The sequence below is a fragment of the Pelophylax lessonae genome (assembly GCF_965119305.1).
Source record: "Pelophylax lessonae genome assembly, chromosome: 4".
In the NCBI taxonomy this organism is placed as follows: Eukaryota; Metazoa; Chordata; class Amphibia; order Anura; family Ranidae; genus Pelophylax; species Pelophylax lessonae.
Genome location: NC_138771.1, coordinates 584,974,466 through 584,998,575, shown reverse-complemented (window position 1 = coordinate 584,998,575; position 24,110 = coordinate 584,974,466). Strand labels below are relative to the sequence as shown.

Here is a 24,110-nt window from a genome sequence, read left to right as displayed (position 1 = left end):
ACTCACTTTTGTTGCCAGCAGTTTAGACATTAATGGCTGTGTATTGAGTTATTTTGAGAGACAGCAAATATACACTGTACACTCACTACTTTACATTGTAGCAAAGTGTAATTTCTTCAGTGTTGTTCCATGAAAAGGTATATTAAAATATTTACAAAAATGTGAGGGGTGTACTCACTTTTATACTTTTGATACTGTATGTAAAAAACGAAGTAGTAAAGTAAAAAGTAAAGCTTTGTTCAGAAGAAGTCTCCTCCTCCTCCACCACCACCATCATCATCATCGTCCCCTCCAGCCCTCTCCCTCTTCTTTTTCTTCTTCTCAGGGCTCTCAAGTTTGTACTTTATCCTGCGGATCGGGTCGCTGATACTCTTGGAGGGAGTTGAATCACAGAATTCTGCTGGTAAGAAGTTCCTGTCAATGATTTCAGACACGTCTTGCCAGTTCTGGAAACAAGGAGGACCCAGGCGTTCAACTTCATCTACTGCATTAGGTGAGATCACCTGTCCAGAGGGTTTGAGAACTACAAGGACCGGTACTTCTGAGACTGAGAACTGGACTTCAAGGTCCCTAAAAAATAATACAAGAAGGTTACAGAGCAGTTGTTTAAAATTTCTTTAACTAAGTTAAATCATTAAAGTGGACCCAGCACATGATAATTTTAGGATGCTTGATAAGTAAGGTGAATGCATCATTTTTACCTATTGTTACCTATTACTTGTCAAATAAATTACTGAACTGCACCTGGAAATTCCTGCATCCTTCTGTCATTCCAGAAGGATGGAGCCATCTTTCTTCAGGCTTTATTCAGGGTCAGGATCAGTGCTGTATCTTGGCCTCGGCCAACAAGGCCCAGGCCTAGGGCAGCACTTTGCAGGGGAGCAGCAAAAAAGCTGCACCCGGCAAGAAAAAAAAAAAACAGCCTTCTCCAGGCTCCTGCACGAAACTGGTCCCCACTGGCTTGCGCTACACTTTTAGTATGGTGCCAGTCTTATGGAACTAATTCGGCTGGAGATCAGGGTCCAGGAGGCAAATCACTCTGGCAGCCCCATAAATCGGTCATGCTGCTACCTCCTAGTATGATAATACCGGCCGATGAGGACATTCAGACTGACCGCAGACCGCCGACCACACTTAATACAACTGGCCTGACAGCCGCAAATGCTAATAAGTGTGGCACTGCAGCCTAATGCTCCGCCTACCCTCCTCCGCCCCCAGGTAGGGCAGGCATCATGTCAATAATATAATTTAATTTCTTTAAACATCCTTGTCCTTGAGCAAGCATACTGATTTGCATCATATACAATTAAGACTTTTAATTATATATGATGGCAATAATATTTTGGACCTGCTCACCTCCATATATGCTATCGCAATATGTCACTGGATTAGTAAGATTACTCCAATCTTATAAGATATTTGGACTTGTGTTTTCTGCCACTGATTATTTCACTTATTTGTAGAATGACTCTGGACTTCCTAGTTATTATACAAATACATGAAATAATCCTATGATTACAAACAGTGTCAGCAAACACAATTTCAAATATCTTGAAAAAAAGGAGTGATTTTACTAATCCAGTGACATAAGGTTGTACTAATGGACACTGATAAGGCTGCACTGATGAGGTGGCACTGATAGGCTGCACTGATATGCTGCACTGATGGGCACTGGTATGCTGCACTGATGGCCACTGATGAGGCGGTAATGGTGGGTATTGATAAACTGCACTGATGAGGCTGCACTGATGGGCACGAGGCAGCACTGATAAGCTTCACTCATTGGTTTGCACTGATATGCTGCTCAATGGCCACTGATATGTTGCACTGATGGCCACAAATGAGGCTGCGCTGATGGCCACTGATGAGGTGGCACTGATAAGCTGCACCGATGGGCACTGATATGACGCACTGATAGGCTGCACCGGTGGCCACTGATGAGGCCGCACTGATATGCTGTACTGATGGGCAGTAATGAGGCTGCACTGATGGGCACTAAGGCTGCACTGATGAGGCTGAACTTATATGAACTGATGAGACTGCACTGATAGTATGTGGTTGTGGTCAGTGGTTTACAGATGACAGGGTGGGTCATAAACAGGAAGGGGTGTGGCCTTTACAGCAAGGGGTGGGCCATATTTAAATTAGGGGATGCCCAAGTTTAGTCAGGCCTAGGGCAGCACAAAACCTAAATACACCACTGGTCAGGATATTATACAGTACTTAGACTGAGATACTGGTCCAAGGATGACACAGGTCACACTGCATGTGCAGTTCTTGGCTGTGTTCACAAATGTTGGATACAGATCAGCTCCTGCTGCAGCCTCCCACTTTGTGACTTGCTACAAAGTAAGGCCTGTTTCAGATGGGCTTCAGTTTGGACAAGAGCAGAGTGAACAGCAAGCTTTGACAAAGCATTTAGAGAGCCTTCAGCAAACATTGTGGAAGCTTTTAAAGTACTGTTATGTAACGGTATTACCCAAATGATCAGACCAGTGGTGATGTGCAAATTCTACTTTACTTAACAATGAAAATCAACTTAGGTTACACAGGAGATCATATGAACAGGGGTTTGTACAGTACAAGATGGTAATACGAACAGTAAGAAAGCAGGGTTAGAGCATATGAAAACAATTCTACTGCAGTTATACGAATGGCCACTGGATGGCTGCACAGTGTTCTGAGTTCAGTTTACTGACAGTGTAGAGAGCTAAAGAAATCTCAGGTATCCAAGATAGTAATCATTCCTTCAACAGACTGTGAGCTGAGGGGATTTCCTGCTGGCACAGACTTCACACTGGCACTGCTGATGCTGACTTCGGTCAGGAGGCTCTGGGGGCTGTAGATAGGACCACCTCACTGCTTGGACAGCTTCTCCACATGGACTGTAACAGAGTCCTCTCCAGTGACTGGGGTTTGGATAGATGCTGCATGCTCTTGTGCTCACTGCTGGTGGCCCACACACCAGACTTAACAGGGGAGGACCCAGCACCTGGGGACAGCTCACTTTCCCAGTCACTGATGTCCCATCAGGCAGGATCTCTCTGAGCACAGGAAGCTGGGAGGAGCTGGCATTTATACTCCCTGGGCATGTCTAGGAGCTCAGGGGATGCTGGGAGCCCAGAGGATTGTGGGGAGTTGAGTTAAAGGGACTTGCACCTGAATCTGGATAAAGGGGCACACCACTACAGAACTTAGTTCCACCACCGCTGGCTCAGGCCCTCTGCTCCCTGCTCACCATTATCACTTGTAAACACAAAAGAATGGCTTCTGTGTTTACAAGTGACAGCTCACCTCCGTGGTTAGGTTCCTGTACCTTTTTTCTGTGGGAAAAAAACCTGCGAAAGACAGAATGACAAACCCTTTGGCAGGATTTCATATATGTATTTAGCTGTTTGCCTGGAGCTTAGCTTTTAAAGAACAAAAGAGAGCAAATGAGAGAAGGTAATCAAGGTTTGCACACACTTAAAGCGGAGTTCCAGCCACAAGAAAAAATTTTCAATGAATGAATTTTCAATGAAAATACCAGCAGGACAGTCAGGGCTAGTACATTCCACAATGGATAGCCTCTGATCTGTCCCAGTTCGCACTTACCTTTTACAAGAAATACTTACCTTGAACATGACTAGCGTAGAACAGATGGCACTATAAACCTGGCTGAAAAGGCCAACCCACCACCCACTTGCACCCTTTCACCTTTACCTTAACCCAATAATCGAGACGACACAGTGAATGGAATAAAATTGGCCATAGCAGCCCTTTTATTAACCAATTTCAAATTAAATTAACATAAATTAACATAAAGGAAAAAACCATTCCTTAAAACAGAAACGGTCTTTGAGGCCCCCCATTTTAATGTTCAGATAAATACTACACTGCGGGCCCACTTAAACATACTAGGCCTCCAGCCGCAAAACTCCAGCTCTGAGACAACACTCTACCCGCAGTGTACCCATGTTTCCTTCCAGTCAAACTGACCTCAACTGGAACGCACCAGAGGGAACCTACCACCAGTGGGTCCCAAACCATTACCTTGACTTAAAGGTTCTTGCACCTGCCAGCAAAGACCAACAAAAAGACGCCACCGCACGCCAAGGGTGAAGCCTTACCCTTGAGTGCCCCTCCACACCCCCAACGCCCTCTGTATACCGTCCTGCAAACCCAGAGCCCACAGGTCAGTCCCCACGGCATTTAGGTGCACCCCATCGCCCCACAAGTACCTCCAGGTCTCAACCTCCAACTCCAGATGCCTGACGACCACGCCCCCATTGCGACAAACAAATTTTCCCACCGCTTTGTTAACTTTTATGCGGGCCCTGTTGACACGCTCCACCGACCTGGCCAAACACCAGGAAGTACGGGTGACTATGTCAGACCAGACGATGATCAGGTCTGGGAAGGACACACGGAGACGCAGGAAATCCAATTTTATGTCCCGTATAAGTTCCCGCATGGATCTAACCGCCAGATCATTACCCCCCACATGAAGCACCAGCACATCCGGATGTCTGTCCCACCGAGCAAATTTATAAACCTCAGGCACCACTCTGCTCCACATCATACCCGGCACCCCCAGCCAGTGGACGCAGGCTTCCTGTCTGGTGAAACCTAGCTGTCTACCACCGGGACGGACATCTGCTTGCCTGGCATCCCAAAACACATAGGAGTGTCCCAATATCCAGACGAAGCACGGCTCACCTGAAAAAAACAAAACAAAAGGCAAAATAACAGCAAACCCCCCACAGGTTCCTTGTACATACACAGACGCACATACCAAATCAACTACAATCACAACAGATGAGGACGAACATACAACGAAAAACCTCCTCGAATCCCACCTACCAATGCACTTAATCGCATCCTCATCCAACCCCCATCGGGCAGCCTCCGTGGCCGCCCCAATGCGGAAGGAGTGTGAGGCATAGCATTTTGCATCCAAACCCAAGACACTCAAACACTTACGGAACACCCCGATGAATTGATATCTGGACAAGGAAGCCCCATCAGCATGCACCAAAAACGAGCCACCCACCTGCGGCCACACGGCCAAAAAAGCACGCGCAGTGCCCACCGGGCACAAAGGCGATGGCGGCATGGAAAACAACCGGACCCGCACGCCTCTACCCAACTGATCTGTTTTGGACCGACGGAGCAAAATGCAAACTTCCTCCCCCCGGCAGGACACGTCCTGCGCCAACAGGCCCCCCGAAACACCCTTAGAGGGGCTCACCAATTCCCCAATTCGAAAGGCCCCAAAAAACGCCAGGCAGAAAGCTGCCCGAAAAAGAGGACCTCAAAAGCAGAAAAACACAGCGTACCCAATGCAGCGGAAATATCCAGCAAGAGGGGAAAGGATACAGGGCGCCTACCGTCCTTATGGCGATGGGCCCGCCCATACCCCTTCAGAGCTTGTCGAACAACGAAGTCCTTCGTAAAATCGTAACTACCCTGCAACTTAAACAAGAAGGCCAGGCCGGCCAACTTGCGAGCCACGGCAGACGCCGAACCACCCTTCTCAAACTGTCGCGCCAGAAAGTAAAGAACAACCCACCGAACCTCCGGATCCCCCGCTATCCAGCTCCGCCAAACGCAGCACCTCCCACCACTCAAGCCATACTTTGGAATATGCTGACCACGTAGCCTCACTCACAGACCGTTGGATCCAGCCGGCGAGGACCCCAAGGCAATCTCCCACAGTCAATCGGGACACGGGACCCCGTGTTGCTCCGCCTCCGGCGCCAGCTCTCGAAACCGTTCCCACTGAAAGCGAGACAAGGCGTCAGCTAACGTGTTAACCACCCCCGGAATGTGTACAGCATAAAGAAAAACATTAAATTTAAGGCAACGCAACACCAACTGTCGCAGCAGCCGAACCACCGGCTGCGAGGAAGCCGAGGAGAGGTTAATCACCTGCACCACTGCCATGTTATCGCAGTGCAGACGAACCCTCAAATCACGGAATGTGTCCCCCCAAATCTCCATGGCGAGCACCACCGGAAACAGTTCCAAAAGTACCATGTTCCGAAGGAGACCTGCCTCCAACCATGACGCAGGCCAAGGCGCCGCGCTCCACCGCCCCCCGATAGAAAGCCCCATAACCAGTGGAACCTGCCGCGTCCGTGTACAGCTTCAGGTCAAAATTGCTGACTGGCCCCGACATCCACAAAGCCCTCCCATTGTAGTCGACCAAGAAACTATGCCACAGTCGCAGGTCCTCCCTATGGTCCTTGTTGAGGCGGATAAAGTGCGCGGGCGATGTTGCTCCCGCCGTGGCCGCCGACAGCCTCCTACAAAAAACCGACCCATTGGCAAAATCTGGCACGCAAAGTTCAGCTTGCCCAACAACGACTGCAAGCAGCGAAGCTGGATTTTGCGACGGCCCAAGACAGCCCGAATCTCCGACTTGAGAGCCGAAAGCTTGTCCTCCGGCAAGCGACATTCCATAGCGTCGGAATCTACCACAATGCCCAAGAAGCTCAGCATCGTGGTAGGGCCCTCCGTTTTCTCCGGTGCCAGCGGGATCCCAAACTGAACCGCAATGTGCTGCAACGTAGCAAGAAGCACAGCACACACATTGGAGGAAGGCAGACCCACGCAAAGGAAATCATCCAAATAATGAATGAGGGAATTCGTCCCAGACACGTCCCGCACCACCCACTCCACAAAAGAGCTGAACGTGTCAAACAATGCGCAAGAGAAGGAACAACCCATAGGGAGGTAGCGGTCGACATAATAAGCCCCCTGCTACCGGCAACCCAACAGGTGAAAACTATCCGGGTGAACCAGAAGCAGCCTAAAAGCGGCTTCAATATCCGCCTTCGCCATGAGTGCCCCCCGCCCATAGCGCCGAACCCAAAACACTGCCGCATCGAAAGGCGTATAAGCCACCGTGCAGGCTGCCGAATTAATCCCGTCATTCACCGACCCCCCCTTTGGGAAAGAGAGATGGTGAATGAGGCGAAACTTATTGACCTCCTTTTTGGGCACCACGCCCAGCGGAGAAACCACCAAATTAGGCAAAGGAGGAGAGGGAAACGGGCCACCCATACGACCCAACGCCACCTCCTTCGCTAGCTTGTCGGACACCACCGCAGTATGCTGCAGTGCGGACCGCAAATTCCGCGCATGAGGGGGGATGGTAGGCATGGAGCACGGAATACGAAAACCCTCTGAAAACCCGGCCTCCAGGAGTTGAGCCGCTGCTCTATCAGGGTATCTACGTAGACAATGACAGCATCTTTTCCAAGATCACCGGCGTCGTCCCTTTTTTGACCAGGCTCCCCGGAGCGTCCCTTACCCCGATTGAAACAGCGGGACAACGGATGGGCACCCCCGCAACCCGAGCATTCGTGCTTGTAGGGACAGGACCCCCCGAACTTACAGGAACCCTCGTTGAATTGCCAACAGCAACCCCGCCGCTTTGTGACCGACTGCCCGGGGGTAGAAGAACCGCCGGCCCCCCCTGGAAAAAACTGCTGGAACGACCGCGCCGACGACATAAGCCGCATCCAGAGGCTAATGTCCTTGTGGTCCCAACGCAGCGACTGTCGAATGGCCTTCCGCTGACGGAACTGCTCATCATACCTCAGCCATGCTGTACCCCCATACACCCTGTAAGCCTCACCAATAGCATCCAAGTAACAGAAGAGAGCCGAACAATGTTCGGGGTTCTTCTCCCCAATAACACTAGCTAGAATCGCAAACGACTGCAACCAGTTCGCGAAAGTGCGGGGGATTAACCTATACCGCCGCTTCTCCTCATCCTCCTTCTTGTTCTCCTCCGGCTTGATCCTATCTAAGTTAAATTTCTCCAGCGGCAAAAGAGTAAAGATTTCCACGTACTCACCCTTGACATTCTTCTCCCTGACCGCCGCCTTCAGATGCACACCCAACGGTCCCTCGAAGCAAACATAGACTTCGCACCTCGCCGAGTCATCCAACCGGACCGTGTCCCCCTTCTTAGCACTGTCCCCAGCGCCACAGCCCCCTTTTCTGACCCCCCTGCCGCATCCCCCACCGACGTGGAAGCGGCCTCCGGCAACGGCTCGACTGCCGCGGCCTGTACGCCAACCGCCCCTTGGGCCTCAGGCGCCAGCACAAGCCCCGCCGTCACCTCCCCAGAAGCGGGCGGGACCAACACTGCCGCTGGCGAGGGGCTAGCACCCCCCTGAGTGTCGAAGGGCCCGACCAGCTCCCGCAACCCAGACAGCAAGGAAACTAACGCCCCATCCGTCCCAACAGCAGCAGGCTTACCTCCCGCCAACTGGACAGATGCCCCCTCCCCCCTAGTGGGCAACCGCGACCCCGACGCGCCGCCCCCCACTTAGACCCAACAGTTCACGTAAAGAATCACAGACAGACACAGAAGTCTCACACTCACCGGGCTGCCCAGGGGTGGTCCCGCCAGCCGCTGCTCCGGAAGCCCTCTCAGCTGGGCCGCTTGAAGTCGCCTCCTCATCCGAACCCGACAGCTCGCCTTCCGACCGATCCATCGGGCACCTATGGAGGCTGCCGGCCAAGGCACCGGAGGGCCCGGCAGCCGCATCACCGCTCCTCCCCTGCTGAGACTCCTCCCCCACACCGAGAACCTCAGGGGAGGAGTCCGCATTCCTGCCCGACTGCCGCCCAGGGGGAGGGGGAGGGGAAACTGAGGCACGCCTACCCCTCCCACCCCCTGAGCTCCGCTGCTGCCGAGGATTCCTCGCAGCCGCACCACCGGTCGAAGCAGTAGCACGCTCCGCCGGTGGGCCTGGAGGGTCCCGAACGGGGCTCCTAAAAGATTTTACAGCACGGGGGGGGAGTCTGGGGAGAAACGCTCCGGAGGCCTGGCTCTCTGAGCGCGAGAGGAGTCCCGCCCCCCCCACCGTCGCAGGCGGGCTCTGGTCACCCAGCACCGCCGCGACCTGAGCCTAGACCCAGGCCGCCCCTTGAACCGCGGCCGCGGTGCGGAGACGGGATAGCAAGCCGTCCAGCTCGGCCATCCTGGTGGGGGGGGGGGGCAGGGGACAGTGGGCAGATGTGGGGGATAACGTGCCAGTAGGCGGGGCAGGGAGAAAGCTGCAAGTGCTGGCTGGGTGGCAGCCTCAGCACTGCAGCGGGGGGAGGAAGCCTGCAGGCAGAGGAAGGGGGGGGAACGGATGCCCCGCCACACACCACGAGGAGGATGCCCTGTGCCTCTGAGGGGGAAGAGCGGGACAGCCAGGAGGAAACCTGCGGGGGGGCGGCCGGAGGACACAGCCGCACAGCCTGTCAGAGCCACACAGAGGGAGAGCGCCGGGCAGCCTGCGAGGGAAGGAGGGGGGGAATGAATAGGACCAGGCAGGGGAGCAGCACCGCCGCCACCAGAAGGAGGGGAGCCCGATGTGAAGGCAGCGGGAGGGAGGTAGAGCCAGGCACAGCAGGGACAAACAGCCAGAGGGCACCAGGCACGGAAGGAGGGAGGGAAGGGGGACACCACCTCACCAGGACGCTTCTTCTGCCGAGTGAGGGGATTTTGGTGCCCCCCCAGCAGATCCCACCTCTTCCTGCCTGCCAGCCCCGCCTCCCCCTGAAGCTAAACTAAACAACTTAGGCTCCCCCCCATGACACCACTGTCTTAACTTTCTCCTAACTTAACCCCTACCACTCCCCTGTCCACTTAGTCATGCTGGCCCTATGCTATTGCTCCGCTCCTGCTCCGGGCCTCCCTTTTCTTCTCCAGCGCTGCCACCTCGGATGTGGGCAGCTGAAGCCAGCGCGTCCTCTTCTGCGTCCTCTTCTCCCAGAATGCGCCTGCACCGGCCCCGCTCGTCACTTCCGGTGCGCGCGCGTCATCCCTCCACAGCTTCTGGGTATGCCCAGAAGCTGTTTAGCAGGGAATGAGGTGCCGCACCGGAAGTGACGAGCAGGGCTGGTGCAGGCGCATTGATTCCTGGGAGCGATGACGTTCAGCTCCCAGGAATCAATGCAAAGAGGAAGTGACGACGCGGGCCGGGCCGCAGAGGGAGGAAGTGGAAGAAAGGTGAGTATATTTTTATGCAATAACAAGGTAAGTAAAAAATTAAAAAAAATCGTAATTATCCATTTCTTTTTCAGGTGACTAGAAGCAAGCGGATGGCCCAAAATCGACTATGTCGATTTTGTGGCCGGAACTCTGCTTTAAAATGCTTAATTTTCCTCCATTGTATGAACGTCTTTGTTGGTAGAGAGAGGCCTAGAGATACTCTGTAAAATTTAGCCAAAAGGCAATCCTCCCCATACATATAAAATACTGTCTGAGTAACGCACCGTAAAATAAAAGATAATGACTCAGTGACACTAAGCAGTCCATATCAAATAAAGCTCCAGTAATAATCACATCCTAACAGCCCTTATCCATAATTAAACCTGGATTACTTCGAAATGGAACAGCAATGATGTACAGTAAGAGCATAATTAGTAGGATTGGGAACAATCTGTTTAATATTATATCTCACGGTTGGGATTAAATACTTAAAGCAATTTATCATGATTTCAGAAGAATTTCAGTGCCTATATTAACCACTTGCAGACCGCCGCCACGCAGATTTACTGCGGCAGGGCGGCTCGGCTGCTCATAATCACGAAAATCTACGTGATTATGTGCACATGGCGCGCGCCCCCGGAGCCGCACTCCCGCTGTGATTACATACAGTGAGAGCCAGACCGTGGGAGGAGCGGGCTTGATTGCCACCGGCCTCTTCGGCTAGAATGACAGAAGAGCCGCCTGCCTATGTAAACAAAGCAGGCGGCTTTTCTGTCCGAGAGGCAGGGAAAGATCATGTGATTCAGCTAAGCTGAATCATCGATCTCTCTCTCTGCCTCTGTCCAACCCATCCCCCCACACAGTCAGTAAGCACTATTAGGCATACACTTAACCCCTTGATCACCCCCAGTGTAAACCCCTTCCCTGCCAGTGTCATTTATACAGTACCAGTGCATATTATTTAGCACCGTTTACTGTATTAATGTCACTGGTCCCCAAAAAGTGTCAAAAATGTCAGTTAGGTGTCCGATCTGTCCGCCGCAATGTCGCAGTCCCGCTAAAAATTGCTGAACGCCGCCATTACTAATAAAAAAAATAAATAAAAAATCCACAAATCTATCCCGTAGTTTGTAAAGGCTATAACTTTTGCGCAAACCAATTAAAATATGCTTTTTTTTTTTTTTATGTAGCAGAATACAAGTTGGCCTAAACTGATAAAAAATTTTGATTTTTTAAAAAAAATTTATTGGGAATGTTTTATAGCAGAAAGTAAAAAATATTGCGTTTTTTTCAAAATTGTCGCAGTTTTTATGTTTATAGCGCAAAATCTAAAAACCATAGAGGTGATCAAATACCACCAAAAGAAAGCTATAGTTTTGGGGAAAAAAGGACATCAATTGTATTTGGGGACAGTGTCGCACGACTGCACAATTTTCAGTTAAAGCAACGTAGTCCCGAATTGCAAAAAATGGCCTGGTCATTAAGGGGGGTTAAACCTTCCGGAGCTGAAGTGGTTATAGTGTAACTCAAGTTTTGTTGAGAAAAAAAACATTTCCCTCTGGGTGATCTCTGTACATTGTAGGGATTTTAACAAACATTGTTGCAGATTCCTACCTTTTGTTATTCTGAAGAAATCATTGTTTGTTCCTCTGTGCTGAGTGGGTCTAATGGGAGTGGTTTCATAATTATCTATCAGCTGTGGCAGCTGCAGGGCTCTAATGAGAAAAGCTGCTGGGTCTGCATCCCGTTAGACATGTTCCTATTGGGAGTATCTCACCAAAAATTACATTTTTGTTGCAGGGAATGTCAGAAATCTGACTTTTATCTTAGTGCAGACTTCTGGGAAAATTGGTGAGCCAATCATACAAGCAGGAAATGATGTTTCTGGGGTGTGGTCAGTACACATTCTGTGTACAGAACACCTCCAGGTAGCCATATTGAATTGCATTTTCAGAAAATTACAACAGCTACAGATTGAAAAGGAAAGGTTATTTTTAATAACATTCAATTACAATATGATTTGTGTTGCAATTGTATACGCTATATTATTTTTTATTTATTTGCTATTGTTTTTCTCCACTAAGTGGAGTTACTCTTTAGCTATTTCAGCTCTGATGTCTGTTCATCTCCTATGAACGTGAATAATTTTACATTGGACTATTCCTCTATTCCTGCAACTGAATTCATTAAATGGACCCAAACATTCCTCCAACCACATGCTGACAACCTAATAAACTTTGTATGATTATCCTGGGGAACGAGGAAAGACATGTTGCATCACAAAACAACACTCCAATTCTTCTACCACTCCTACATATCCAAACATCGATCAAGTCTTATGTGCCTAAGCCCTTCCTCCTGTTGCCTTAAACATGGATAGGAATCTATACCATGTGTTCTGGACATTATGAAACAAATCTGGATTACAGTAAAGTGAGATGCAACTTCACACCTAGTTAACTAACTGCTTTTATCCTGATACACATTCTTAGAGTAATAGTTTCCAAGGGCTGTAAATAATTACCTACCATGATCTCTTTAGTAGCAAAAAATAACATTTTGGATAAAATGAAGTTCATCTTTAAGAAAGGGGTCCTGTAGGTCTTCAAAAGGGTTTTCTCTTTGCTCAATGTTTTACTTACTGTAAAAAAGCATTATAGTTATGTAGCCAGGTGCTGAGCTACAGCAATATGTTGACTCTTATTCATTGCCTCTTATTCTTCTTTCCCTCTACTGAAATACTCATATTATGCTAAACTATTCTCCTCCAGCCAGCAGCGGGAGACCATATCAGTGGAGATCCAAGCCTGATGCCTTCAGGGAGAGACTGAGTGGGCCCCCCTTCTACAACAAGAGATTACCACAACATCCCGGGGACTGGTGAGAGGGCTATTCGCTCATTGCTGATACTGCTAACAGGGACTGAGCCACTCAGAGCAGGACACTAAGTGTACCCAATCCATACAGCACCCATACTGCACTCTATTCCGGACTGCACCTATATAAACCTTATACTTAATTATACTGAACCTTCACCTCATCTGAAGCACATCTACCTTGCTCCTGTGTCAAGACTATACTGTACCTATACTGCATGCAGGTTAACTGGGACTGTCGTTAAGTGCAATAAAGCTCTTAAAAGACCCCAATGATAGCCGGCAGAAGAACATCTCAAAGGACTGCACCTCCTGTGATAATTATTCTGCAAGTCTCTTTGTTTCCCTGCCCCCCTTCTCTACTATCCTCCTTTTCTTTTGGACAGTGCATACCCAGTCTGTCTAGGACTAGCATCGCCACCATAAAGGCACTTTGGCAATAAAGTTTCAGCACTCGGTAGGTTAACCTTTAGTACTGCTCACTGGTTCACTTGAGGTGGCTTTGCTACTCTTTATGCTGATCTGGATACCAAAATGTCATCTTATGCCATTGCTTAGACCTTACTGTTAATCACTTTTACTAATATGCTTGCCTAGTTACCAACCATATTCAGTGACAATATTTTAGGTTTGCCTTTACTACCTCGTTTAGTGCCTGTTTTCTTTGATAAAGAGCTACTACTGGGTACTGATTATTACTTTTAATGATTTCCTGCAATATTGTATGCTTGTACCCTCAACCTGGTGTGTTAGAGGGGCTGAGGTTTTTGGAAAAGTTTGAGGCAAAGAACAGAAACCCATCCTAATCAGCGGTTCCTACGGGGGTAACACTGCATTTACAACTTTGGCGTGCTGACTTTCCCTATGATGCTGACTACGGTACCAAGCAACTATTTTCATTAAATTAGTCAATGAGAAATTTATGTAGGATGGTTCTGTGTTGCCATTTAACTTTCACACCCAGGCTCTTGTATAGGGACTTGTGTTAGAAGATCCTTACCAAAGAGAGTGACAACAAAAAGACTAATGTAAAAGGCTATACAGTAAAACCTTGGATTGAGAGTAACTTGGTTTGAGAGCCTTTTGCAAGACAAGCAAATTTTTTAAAATACATTTTGACTTAATAAACAAGCGATGTCTGGATATACAAGTAGCGTCATGTCACAACTGAGTATAAAAGAGAAGAGAGTTGCCTCTAAGTGTAGCAATATGGTTACATTTAATGAAGGTATAACATTTAGCAACTCACATGGTTGATGATTGAAAGAGGCAAATCTAAGTATGCTATGCTCCACAAGCGCTTCAAGCCTCGCTTTTAGATCACTCTACTGCAGAGTAGTCTTCCCAGTCATGACTGCAGACTGATGGAAGTGAGGAGGACGGCCTATGTGGACAGCTTTACCCCAGTAGATGTGCCTGTTTTAATCATCAACCATGTGATTTGCTAAATGTTGTACCTTCATTAATGCTGCATTTACACTTGAGCGTAGCGTTTTCGCGCATTTTTACCACGATTTTTACAGCGTTTTTCAGGCGTTTTTGGAGGCAGGCATTGACATCTAACAAAAACGCTGGTAATCAGCCCAAAAAAAAGCTCCTGTACTTTTTTCAGCTACAGGCATTTGCTTCAGGGGACAAAACCCTCAGATTTGAACAGGGGCCATTGAAATGAATAGGATTTTGATTGTTGGGCGTTTTGGATTTTCACAGATGAGCGTTTTATGAGCTGAAAAATGCTCAGGTGTGAACAGAGCCTAAGGCCCCTTTCACACATACGGTCCGTTCAGTTCATCAGTTCAGTCACGTCAAATGTATCAGTTTTTCATCCGTTTTTCATCCATTTTTCGTCAGTTGTCATCCGTTTTCCGTCAGTTGTTATCCGTTTTTCATCCGTTTTTCATCCGTTTTTCATCCGTTTTTCATCAGTTGTTATCCGTTTTTCATCCGTTTTTCATCCGTTGTCGTCCGTTTTTCATCCGTTGTCATCCGTTGTCATCAGTTGACATCCGTTTTTCATCCATTGTCATCCGTTGTCATCAGTTGACATCCGTTTTTCATCCGTTGTCATCCGTTTTTCGTCCGATCCGTTTTTTTGACGGATGAAAAATAGGGCATTCATCCATTCAAAAAAACGGACATTGACGGAAGTGTATGAAAACGGATGTTAACTGATGATCATCAGTTGTCATCCGTTTTTACATAGAGATGCATTGATGTCCGTTTTTCATCCGTCAACGGATGGATGAAAAACGGACAAACGGACAGCATGTGTGAAAGGGGCCTAAATGTAACCATATTGCTACACTTAGAGGCGCCTCTCTTCTCTTTTATACTCTGTAGCTCCTGCTGGATTTTACTTCTAATCCCCTTGTGGAAGCTGCCATTTGTGGATGGATATTTTATGGTTACACAACCAATCACATTGCTATAATATTTTTATATGTACTATAAACTGAAGGACCTATAAATAAATGGTTGCAGAATGAATCATCTGAGTTTCTATTCTTTCTTATGGGGAAATTTGCATTGATATACGAGTGCTTTGGATTACAAGCATGTTTCCGGAACCAAATATGCTCGCAGTCCAAGGTTTTACTGTACATCAAAAATGTTATCATCCATCGTTCATTCTTTTATTTGCCCTGAAACAGTCACATCATCCAGGTTGACTGGATGATGTGGAAACCTAATACTTTATTTTTGAAGTCTTTTCATATCTGAGACAGCAATTTTTCTATGTAAGGAAGTCTAGCGAGATGCAAAATGTAGTAACCCACAATGACCAATCAGAGTTTAGGTTATGGCAACCATATCAAGGATTAGCTAATAGTAGTTGGTCACATTTGACTGAATTTTTTCTGTAATGTTGAAGAGGTTTTGCTGTTAACCAAGCAGCTCAGTTGTTTTCAGTTTTGAGAAACATTCCCCAGTATTTATAGCCACACAGATAGCTTAGTCACCTTCATTCAGTCACTATGGACTGCGCACATTGATTGTCTAAGAACATAATGGAAAGTGTAAGAGTTTAGGAAAACACCATGTTCTGATTTCATAATCCAATCCAATGGTGCCTTTAGATATGAGATAGGTGTCAATCGTTGGATTTGCATGGTTGAAGGTGTAAACTGTTGTCGTTGAGATGTTTAATTGGCATTATATACGTGTGACCAATGGGGTTGAAGGCCACTACCCCTGTTTAGAGATGCACATAAATTCTAAGGTGTGTTCCTGGCACTTATTAGAACCAAAGAAGCTGCTTGAATAAGCAGCAAAACATCTTCAACATTTCAGAACAAACCCAGACGATTATGACAAACCACTACTAGCTAGTAGCTACACTAAGGCCTGGGTAAGTAAGAACCTTCACAGACATAGATCACTAAAAAGATAATACGTATTTGACTGGTTTCTATTCATTACTGAATTTTGCAGTTTATCATTATTGTCAGTAGGAGTGTAAATTCAGATGGCTATCTTGTTACCTTCTGAACTCTTCATTCTCGAAGGGAACCAGTAACCAACGTTTTGGCATGTCCTTTATGAAGCTGTCGTGTTCTTCCTCATTGCGGTCCCGGGTTATGTAGACTAGGGCTAACTGGGAGGATCGGTGCACATAGAACTCATCGGTCAGTTTGGTGAAAAAGTCTTTCAACAGCGGAGCAAACTCCTTACACCGGGAAGAACCTGACTCAGCAAAGTATAAGAGGAGAACACGATTCTCGAGCCTTTCCCACAACTCCTTGTCTGTATCCAGCTCGTCCTGATCACGGTTGTTTTTAAGCAAGACTTTGCCAAGAAACAGTTCTGCCATCCTTTCTGAAGAAAGCTTTAGAGTAGTAAGTATTTTAAATGGAAAAAAAAGGTTTTACAGTTGATTTAAACCTGCAAAAATATGCCCTTTATAAAAATGTGATACCATATATTTCCATAGGATCCGCCATAACTGATTTTAAAAGGGAAGCCAACTGTTACCAGTCCTAAATCATCTTTATTGTAGTTATTTGGGTTTTCTAATTGTCTGAAGTTACTTCCAAGTGGTTTGAACACAATTTATATTTGGATGATGCAAGCAAAATTTGCAGTGGAATCCCTCAGTGCTGAAGAAACAGGCTTGTTCTTTTTTATCCTGGAAAAAAAAAATACAACTAATCAAATGTTTGCATTCAAACAGGCATTCAGCTTCCACTAAGGATGCAAGGTTAATCATTTTAATCCTTAAAGTGGTTGTAAACCTCAGACATGAAATATGAACAAAACATATCCCTTTATAGTGTGTACTTGACTCAATTAACCACTTGCTTCTTGCCCAGGCCAATTTTCAGCTTTTAATGCTCAATACGGTCATGCAACACTGTACCCAAACATTTTTATCATTTTATTTTCACACAAATAGATCTTTCTTTTAGTAATATTTAATCACCACTTTATTTTTTGCTAAAGAAACAAAAAAGACCGAACATTTTGAAAAAAAAATGTATTTTTCATAGTTAGAAAATTTTGCAAACAGGTCATTTTTCTCCTTCACTGATGTACGTTGACAAGGCTGCACTGATAGGCACTGTTGAGGTGGCACTGATGGGCACTGATAGGCACTGATGAGGCTGCACTGATAGGCACTGATGAGGCTGCACTGGAGGGCACTGATGAGGTGGCACTGGTGGGCACTGATGAGGAGGCACTTATGACGCTGTACTGAGAGGTGGCACTGATGGGCTCTGATAGGTAGCACTGGTGGGCACTGATGAGGAGGCACTTATGACGCTGCACTGAGAGGTGGCACTGATGGGCTCTTATAGGTGGCACTGGTGGGCGCTGATGTTCCTGAAGCAGAAGCCGGTCACCGACTTTCTTATTTTCTCCTCACGCTATCATGTGATTGGTCTCCAAAAAGTGTCACGGGTTAGTGTCAGATTTGTCCGCTGCAATGTTGCAGTCCTGTTAAAAATTGCTGCCATTACTAGTAAAAACAATAAAAAAGTTTAAATTCCATAAATATATCCAATAGTTTGTAGATGCGCAATCCAATCAATATACGCTTACGGGGATTTTTTTTTAACAAAACAATATTGTTTTTTTTTTTTTTTCAAAATTGTCAGTCCTTTTTTGTTTATAGCGCAAAACAAAAAAAATGCAGAGGGGATCAAATACCACCAAAAGAATGCTCTATTTGTGGTAAAAAAGACATTAATTTTATTTGTGTACAGCATCGCGCGACTGCGCAATTGTCAGTTAAAGTAACCAGCGCCATATCGCAAAAAATGGCCTGGTCATGAAGGGGGGTAAACCTTCCGGGGGTTGAAGAGGTTAAAAGCTCCCCTGTGGATGTCAGTTCTTGCATGTACTGTTCCTAATCTGTCTTCATTCTAGTAAATGTTATATTTGTAATCTCTTACATAATCTCGAAAGCAGGCAGGGGCCATCTTGGATGTGGGCATCTGAAGTCCGCTTGTGTATATTTCCGGAATTAGGTGCCAGCATGCACCTCCTGATTTCGTGCTTGCGCAGTAATGACACTGCATGGTGCAGGTTGTTGTTTGCTGGTTGCCATAGCAATGGCGACGGTGGAAATTCTCACCCCATTATATGGCAAACTAGCAAAGCTGCAAATATTATGCAGATTATTAGGCTTTCCCGAAGACTCCTGGGATAGGTGGCACCGATATCCCAGGAGTCAAAGGGACTTACCTAATGATGTAATCGCCAGGGCCGGGAAAGGAAGTGCCGCCCAAAGACAACAAAAAAAAACATCTACATACCTAAAAAAAATAGCCATTTAGCAGAGAGGAACTTAAAAAAAGGTTGGAACACCGCTTCAAGGTTACCATAGATGGATTAAAATTTGAGTGGCTTAGTAGTGACCGACCTAATTTTGATCCATGTGTGGCCACTGGAGTTGAACAGAAGCGATCTACTGATTGTCTTTTGTTCAATCGCCCTTTCAGATAAAAGCTGCATGATCAGCACTGCAGGCACTAGGCTGCAGTGCTGATCTGTGTATTCTGACAGTTGGGGAGTCCCCCAGTAGTGCAGCAGGAAAGATTCCCTCATCCACCTTGAACATATGGATGGGGAAATCTGTTCAGTTTTTTGTTTTGTTTTTTTGTGCATTCAGTCCGCTGGCAGAATGAAAAAAAAAAAAACAGAATCATGGATAGCCCGCTTTAGATTTAGATAAACTTTACATAAGTAACTCACAAATTAAACCCAAACTTGGTTAACAATTTTTTGCAGTTACAGAAACTTTTTTTTTTTCTTGTTACTTTTGCAATAAAGTTTTTTAAAGCGATTGTAAACTCTCACCTTGTAAAACAGTTAAAATAGTTAAACAGTTAAATTCAGTTTAAAATAGAAATGAAATGCAAAACATTTGTGTATTTAAAAAATAAAACATTTAGAAAATCATAAAAAAAAAAAAAATGTAGATATAAATAAAAAAAATGATATACAACTTCTTTCCCTTTTTTATAAGTGATTGCATTCCCTCTGTTCTCAGCTGCATAAGAAGGGAAACTGCAGTACACTGAGCCTCCCAGTAAATGGCTGTGTAGTGGAGGCGTGTCAGGACAAGTCTGATACTTGGAGGAGAGCAGGTCGAGTTCCCAGCATAGCTAGAGACCTGACCACGGTGTGTTATCATGCCTAGAGTGGTCAGTTTTTAATAGGAAAGCAGAAGGACGGGCAGGAACACCAGAGATTTCACAAAAAGGAAGCAATACAAAGAGAACAGGTCACTTTTTATACAAGTACATTGTACAGCAGACAGATATCAGGAATATATAATGTTGGGTTTATATACTCTTTTTTGAACGTCCCCGATCGTCTCTCTGGTCTAAGAAACTGGAAGTGATGAGAATCTTTTCAATTCGGGTTTCAGCAGGATTTAAACAAGCCGTTACTTGCTTGTGTACCACAAAAGTGCTCACAGCCAGGATAAGCTGCATTTATGAATCAGCCTTCTCCTTCCCAGCAGTTGTCAAATCAACCACGGTAGGGGAAGGGGGCAGGTCGAGCCTCATAACTAGGGTTAGAAAGCACTTAGAAACATTGGACAAATACTACTTGTACTTTATCCAATACAAAAAAAAGAAATGTAAAAAATTATAATTATAGCAGGGCGAGGACGCTGACGTCATCACGCTTGCCTGGATCGTGCTTGTGGCTTATGTGTTGCAGCCGGAGGCAATAGGCATGCATTGTAACAAAGCCCTTGTTCCCTATTGTCTGGATGAAATGTGAGTGTTCTTAACCACTTGCCGACAGCCTAACGATGATTTATGTCGGCAGTCAGCCCCTCACAGGCAAAGTGACGTAGGACTACTTCGCTAGCCTGTGAGGCTCTAGGGAGCGAGCGCGCGCCACTGGAGGCGCGCTCCCGCTCGCTCACAGACCCCCTCGCGATCATCAGTTACACCGGGAGAAAGGCAGGCGGCTAATGTAAACAAAGCCATCTGTCATTCTCCCCTGTGTAACAGCAGAGATCATACGGTCCTGCCAGGGGAGGGCTGACAGCCTTAGGTCTGGGGGGCAAGTCTAGTCAAGTGGCCCATTGAACCATCGAATCAGCTTACCATCCATGCCCACCTGGTTTTGGACTTGCAGCTGTATACAGTGTCTGGCCCCTACATTAATCCAGCCCTGAGTGAGGCCTTTTTACCAGTTTTTACCACTTTTCAGAGTGGCCCGGGGGGGGGCAATTGCCACCCTGCCCCCCTTGCCAGTCCTCCCCTGGGTCCTGCTATGTAGGACCGTTGATCTCTGCTGTTACATCACAAGCCACATCCAATCACAGTTAGAAGCACGCCCCTAGGGACACAATTAACCCCTCCTTCTCAAATAAAGTTAACCCCTTCCCTGCCAGTGTCATTTTTCCAGTAACAGTGCATATGTATAGCACTGATTACTGTAGTAATGTCACTGGTACCCCCAAAAGTGTCAAAAATGTCAGTCAAGGGTCTGATCTGTCCGCCGTAATGTCGCAGTCCCGCAAAAGAAATCGCAGATCGCCACCATTACTCGTTAAAAAATAAATAAATAAAAATGACAAAAATCTTTCCCTTAGTTAGTAAACACAATAACTTTTGCGCAAACCAATCAAAATACGCTTTTTGCACTTTTTTTTTACCAAATATATGTAGCAGAAAACAAATTGGCCTAAAATGTTAAAAAATTTTGATTTTTACATTTTTTTGGGGGGAATTTCATATAAAAAAATGTGAAAAATATTGTTATTTTTGCAAAATTGTCGCTCTTTTTTTGTTTATAGCGCATGATCAAAAAATCGCACAGGTGATCAAATACCACCAAAAGAAAGCTCTGTTTGTGGGAAAAAAGGACGTCAATTTCATTTGGGTACAGTGTTGCACGACCGCGCAATTGTCGGTTAAACTCACGCAGTGCCGAATCGCAAAATAGGCCCTGGTCAGGAAGGGGGTAAAATCTTCCGGGGCTTAAGGGGTTAATGTTTTTTTTTTATAAATTAGCAATTTTAAACGCTATGGAGATCTTCCTTCCTCTTCCCTAAACCCAATGTATGACCGTGTCTAACTGGAGAGAGGAACTGACAAGAGGGTACATCAGGAATAGCAGCATGGAGAGTTCTCCTGCTTGATATTTAACACAAAGCACATCTGCTGGTTTATAATTTGACCAGCCATTGTTTCTGGTGAGTGAGTTTGGGGCAAATGGTGAAGGAGCACACTGGGTGTTTTTCACAAGATTAGGATATTCATCCCTGATCTCCTTTTTTGGACTTTCTTTTATGGGATTTCAGAACGGACTTATATTATTTGGAACACACATGGTTTTTTGACCACTTATGTACTTTATCAGTGAAGAGTAGCCATTCATTTTATTGCACTAACCTTTTTTTTTTTTTTTTTTTTTTTTTTTACAGCGTTGGCACATATTTTTGCACTTTTCATAAGCATTTGCACTTAATTGACCCACAGAAAGGAATTTTTTAGTATAATAGTATGAAATACATTATTTAGGACACATTGTAGAAAATTGCATAGAATTGTTGGATTTACTATATTTCATATATATCTAGCGATTGACTAGGTTTTAAGAAATGGGTTTAATATCACAAGATTGTGGGATTATAGATCTGCGCTGCTTGTCCCTCTTTCCATGACTTTTATAAGGAGATATTTAGATACAAAGAATACTCCACGTCATTCTTTCATCAGCGGTATGGTGATAGCTGTTCATTGACCCTTGCAAAATAGATTTCACTCAGCAAACTGATCCAGTTCATCCAGTAATAAATACAGTGCAGCAAAAGTTGAGAAGCCTAGCGCACATCTGCATGCAGTACATAAGCCTATGCAGAGTAATTAAATAGGCAAGCCTGTCAATTCTTCATTATTCCACTAAACTGCACATGTGCGTGGGTTACTGCTGTAAAACTGCTCAGGTCTAATTCCTGTAATGACTTCATTAGTTTGTTTTTCATCTTAGCCAACCTTCAATCTGCTTTTGGCATTTTTAATTATTTAAATTCTTTTTTAATCGCCTAAAAATATTCATTATATCCTAATTGTCTGTGCTGCTGAGTTTTATTGTTAAACCGAGACACTGAAGTTCCTTTAAATTGTACAAGACAAAACTTTGTTAATTACCTAAAATCAATTAATGAAACGCTACTTGTGCAGTTGAGCCAAAAGTTAATTAGAAAAGACGAAACGTGTTACCGCTTAGTGTTCTTCAAAAAGTAAAACTGAACTGTATTAAAACTTGACCATGATATTTAAAGTGACACTAAACAATATTATTACTCTTCAAAAATAATCAATGAACAATTACCACCTTAGCTCTGGAAGGTTTTCATGACCAGGCCATTTTTTGCTATTTATGTAGCACTGCGCAACTTTAAGGCCCCGTTCACATAGGGGCGACGCTACTTCGCACCGCGACCTCCGAGGTCGCGGTGCGAGCAGCGCGCCGCGACCTCGGAGCGGCCGCCACGGACTTCATAACATTGAAGTCTATGGCGGTCGCCTCCTGGTCGCTCCAAAGAAGCTCCGGACCCTTTTTCTAAGTCGGAGCGACTTGTGTCGCTCCTATTAGAACGAGTCCGCAGCTTCCCTATGGAAGGCGACCTACGGCGACCTGTGAGGCGACCAGGTCGCCTCACAGGTCGCCTTAGTGTGAACCGGGACTAACTTGTAATTGCTTGGCCATGCAACACTGTACCCAAACAAAATGTATATATATTTTTTTTACACAAATATTTTCCTTTTGGTGGTATTTGATCACCACTGTTTTTATCTTTTATTTTTTATTATATACAAAATAAGACTGCAAATTTTGAATTTTTTTTTTACTTTTTGCTATAAAACATATCCCATAAAAAAGTTTAAAAAATCAAATTTCTTCAAAAATGTAGGTCAAAATGTATTCTGCTACGTCTTTGGTAAAAAAAACAAAAAAAACAAAACAACCCAGTAACTGTATATTGATTGATTTGCGTGAAAGTTATAGCGTCTACAAACTATGGTAAATACACTATAATTTTTATTTTCTTATTTATTTTTTTATACTATTAATGGCGGTGATCAGCGACTTAAAATGGGACTGAAATAGGGCAACAGGAAATCTAAAGCTAACTGACACCAGTTGGGAACTGACTAACTGCCATTGACATCACCAGTAACAGTAATACCGTGATCAGTGCTAATAATATACACTGTAGTAATGACAATGACTGGGATAGGGTTAACGTCTAGGGTGATCAAGGACTGAAATGTGTGCCTAACAATGTTTAATGTGTGTATTATGTGCTGCTTTTTACTAAAGATCTCTTTGTTTCTTATCCCTGCTTTATAAGAAACAGGGAGATCATTCCTCTGTACAGAGCCTTGTGTTGCTTGTCAACACATGGCTCTGGGCTGTGATTGGACACAGCCGATCAGGCTCAGGATCAGGATCAGGTTCAGGCCATGAATCATTGCACGCACCCTAAACTCTCCAGAAACAGGCAGGATTGTACAAGTATGTGCCTGTGCCTGTACAGGATGCCCGTCTGCAATACGTTGCGGGTGGGTGGTCCCCAGGTGGTTAAAGGCTCTTTAATCTATTTTTCGTGAAATTGCTTCCTACTTTGTTTTTCTGCGTCCTTGTAATGTCCTCCATGAGCTCTGATGCCTCTTCTAGCCCCAAGCACTTCCATTGGTTTAGAATAAGCAGTGCACATTCGTTTTTTGAGCAGTGCACATTTGTTTTTGTGTGCACTGCTCTGTGCACACTGCAAT

General features: G+C 45.6%; 1 protein-coding gene across 1 annotated transcript; it reads right to left on the bottom strand.

Annotated features, from left to right (window-relative positions):
* Positions 1-232: 232 nt before the first annotated feature.
* Positions 233-16,686, bottom strand: NXNL1 (nucleoredoxin like 1). The gene is made up of 2 exons (XM_082255797.1): positions 16,341-16,686; positions 233-570 (listed from the first exon to the last, which is right to left on the bottom strand). Exons 1-2 carry the CDS (start codon positions 16,667-16,669, stop codon positions 240-242), a joined length of 660 nt encoding a protein of 219 aa, XP_082111923.1. The 5' UTR covers positions 16,670-16,686; the 3' UTR covers positions 233-239.
* Positions 16,687-24,110: the final 7,424 nt, after the last annotated feature.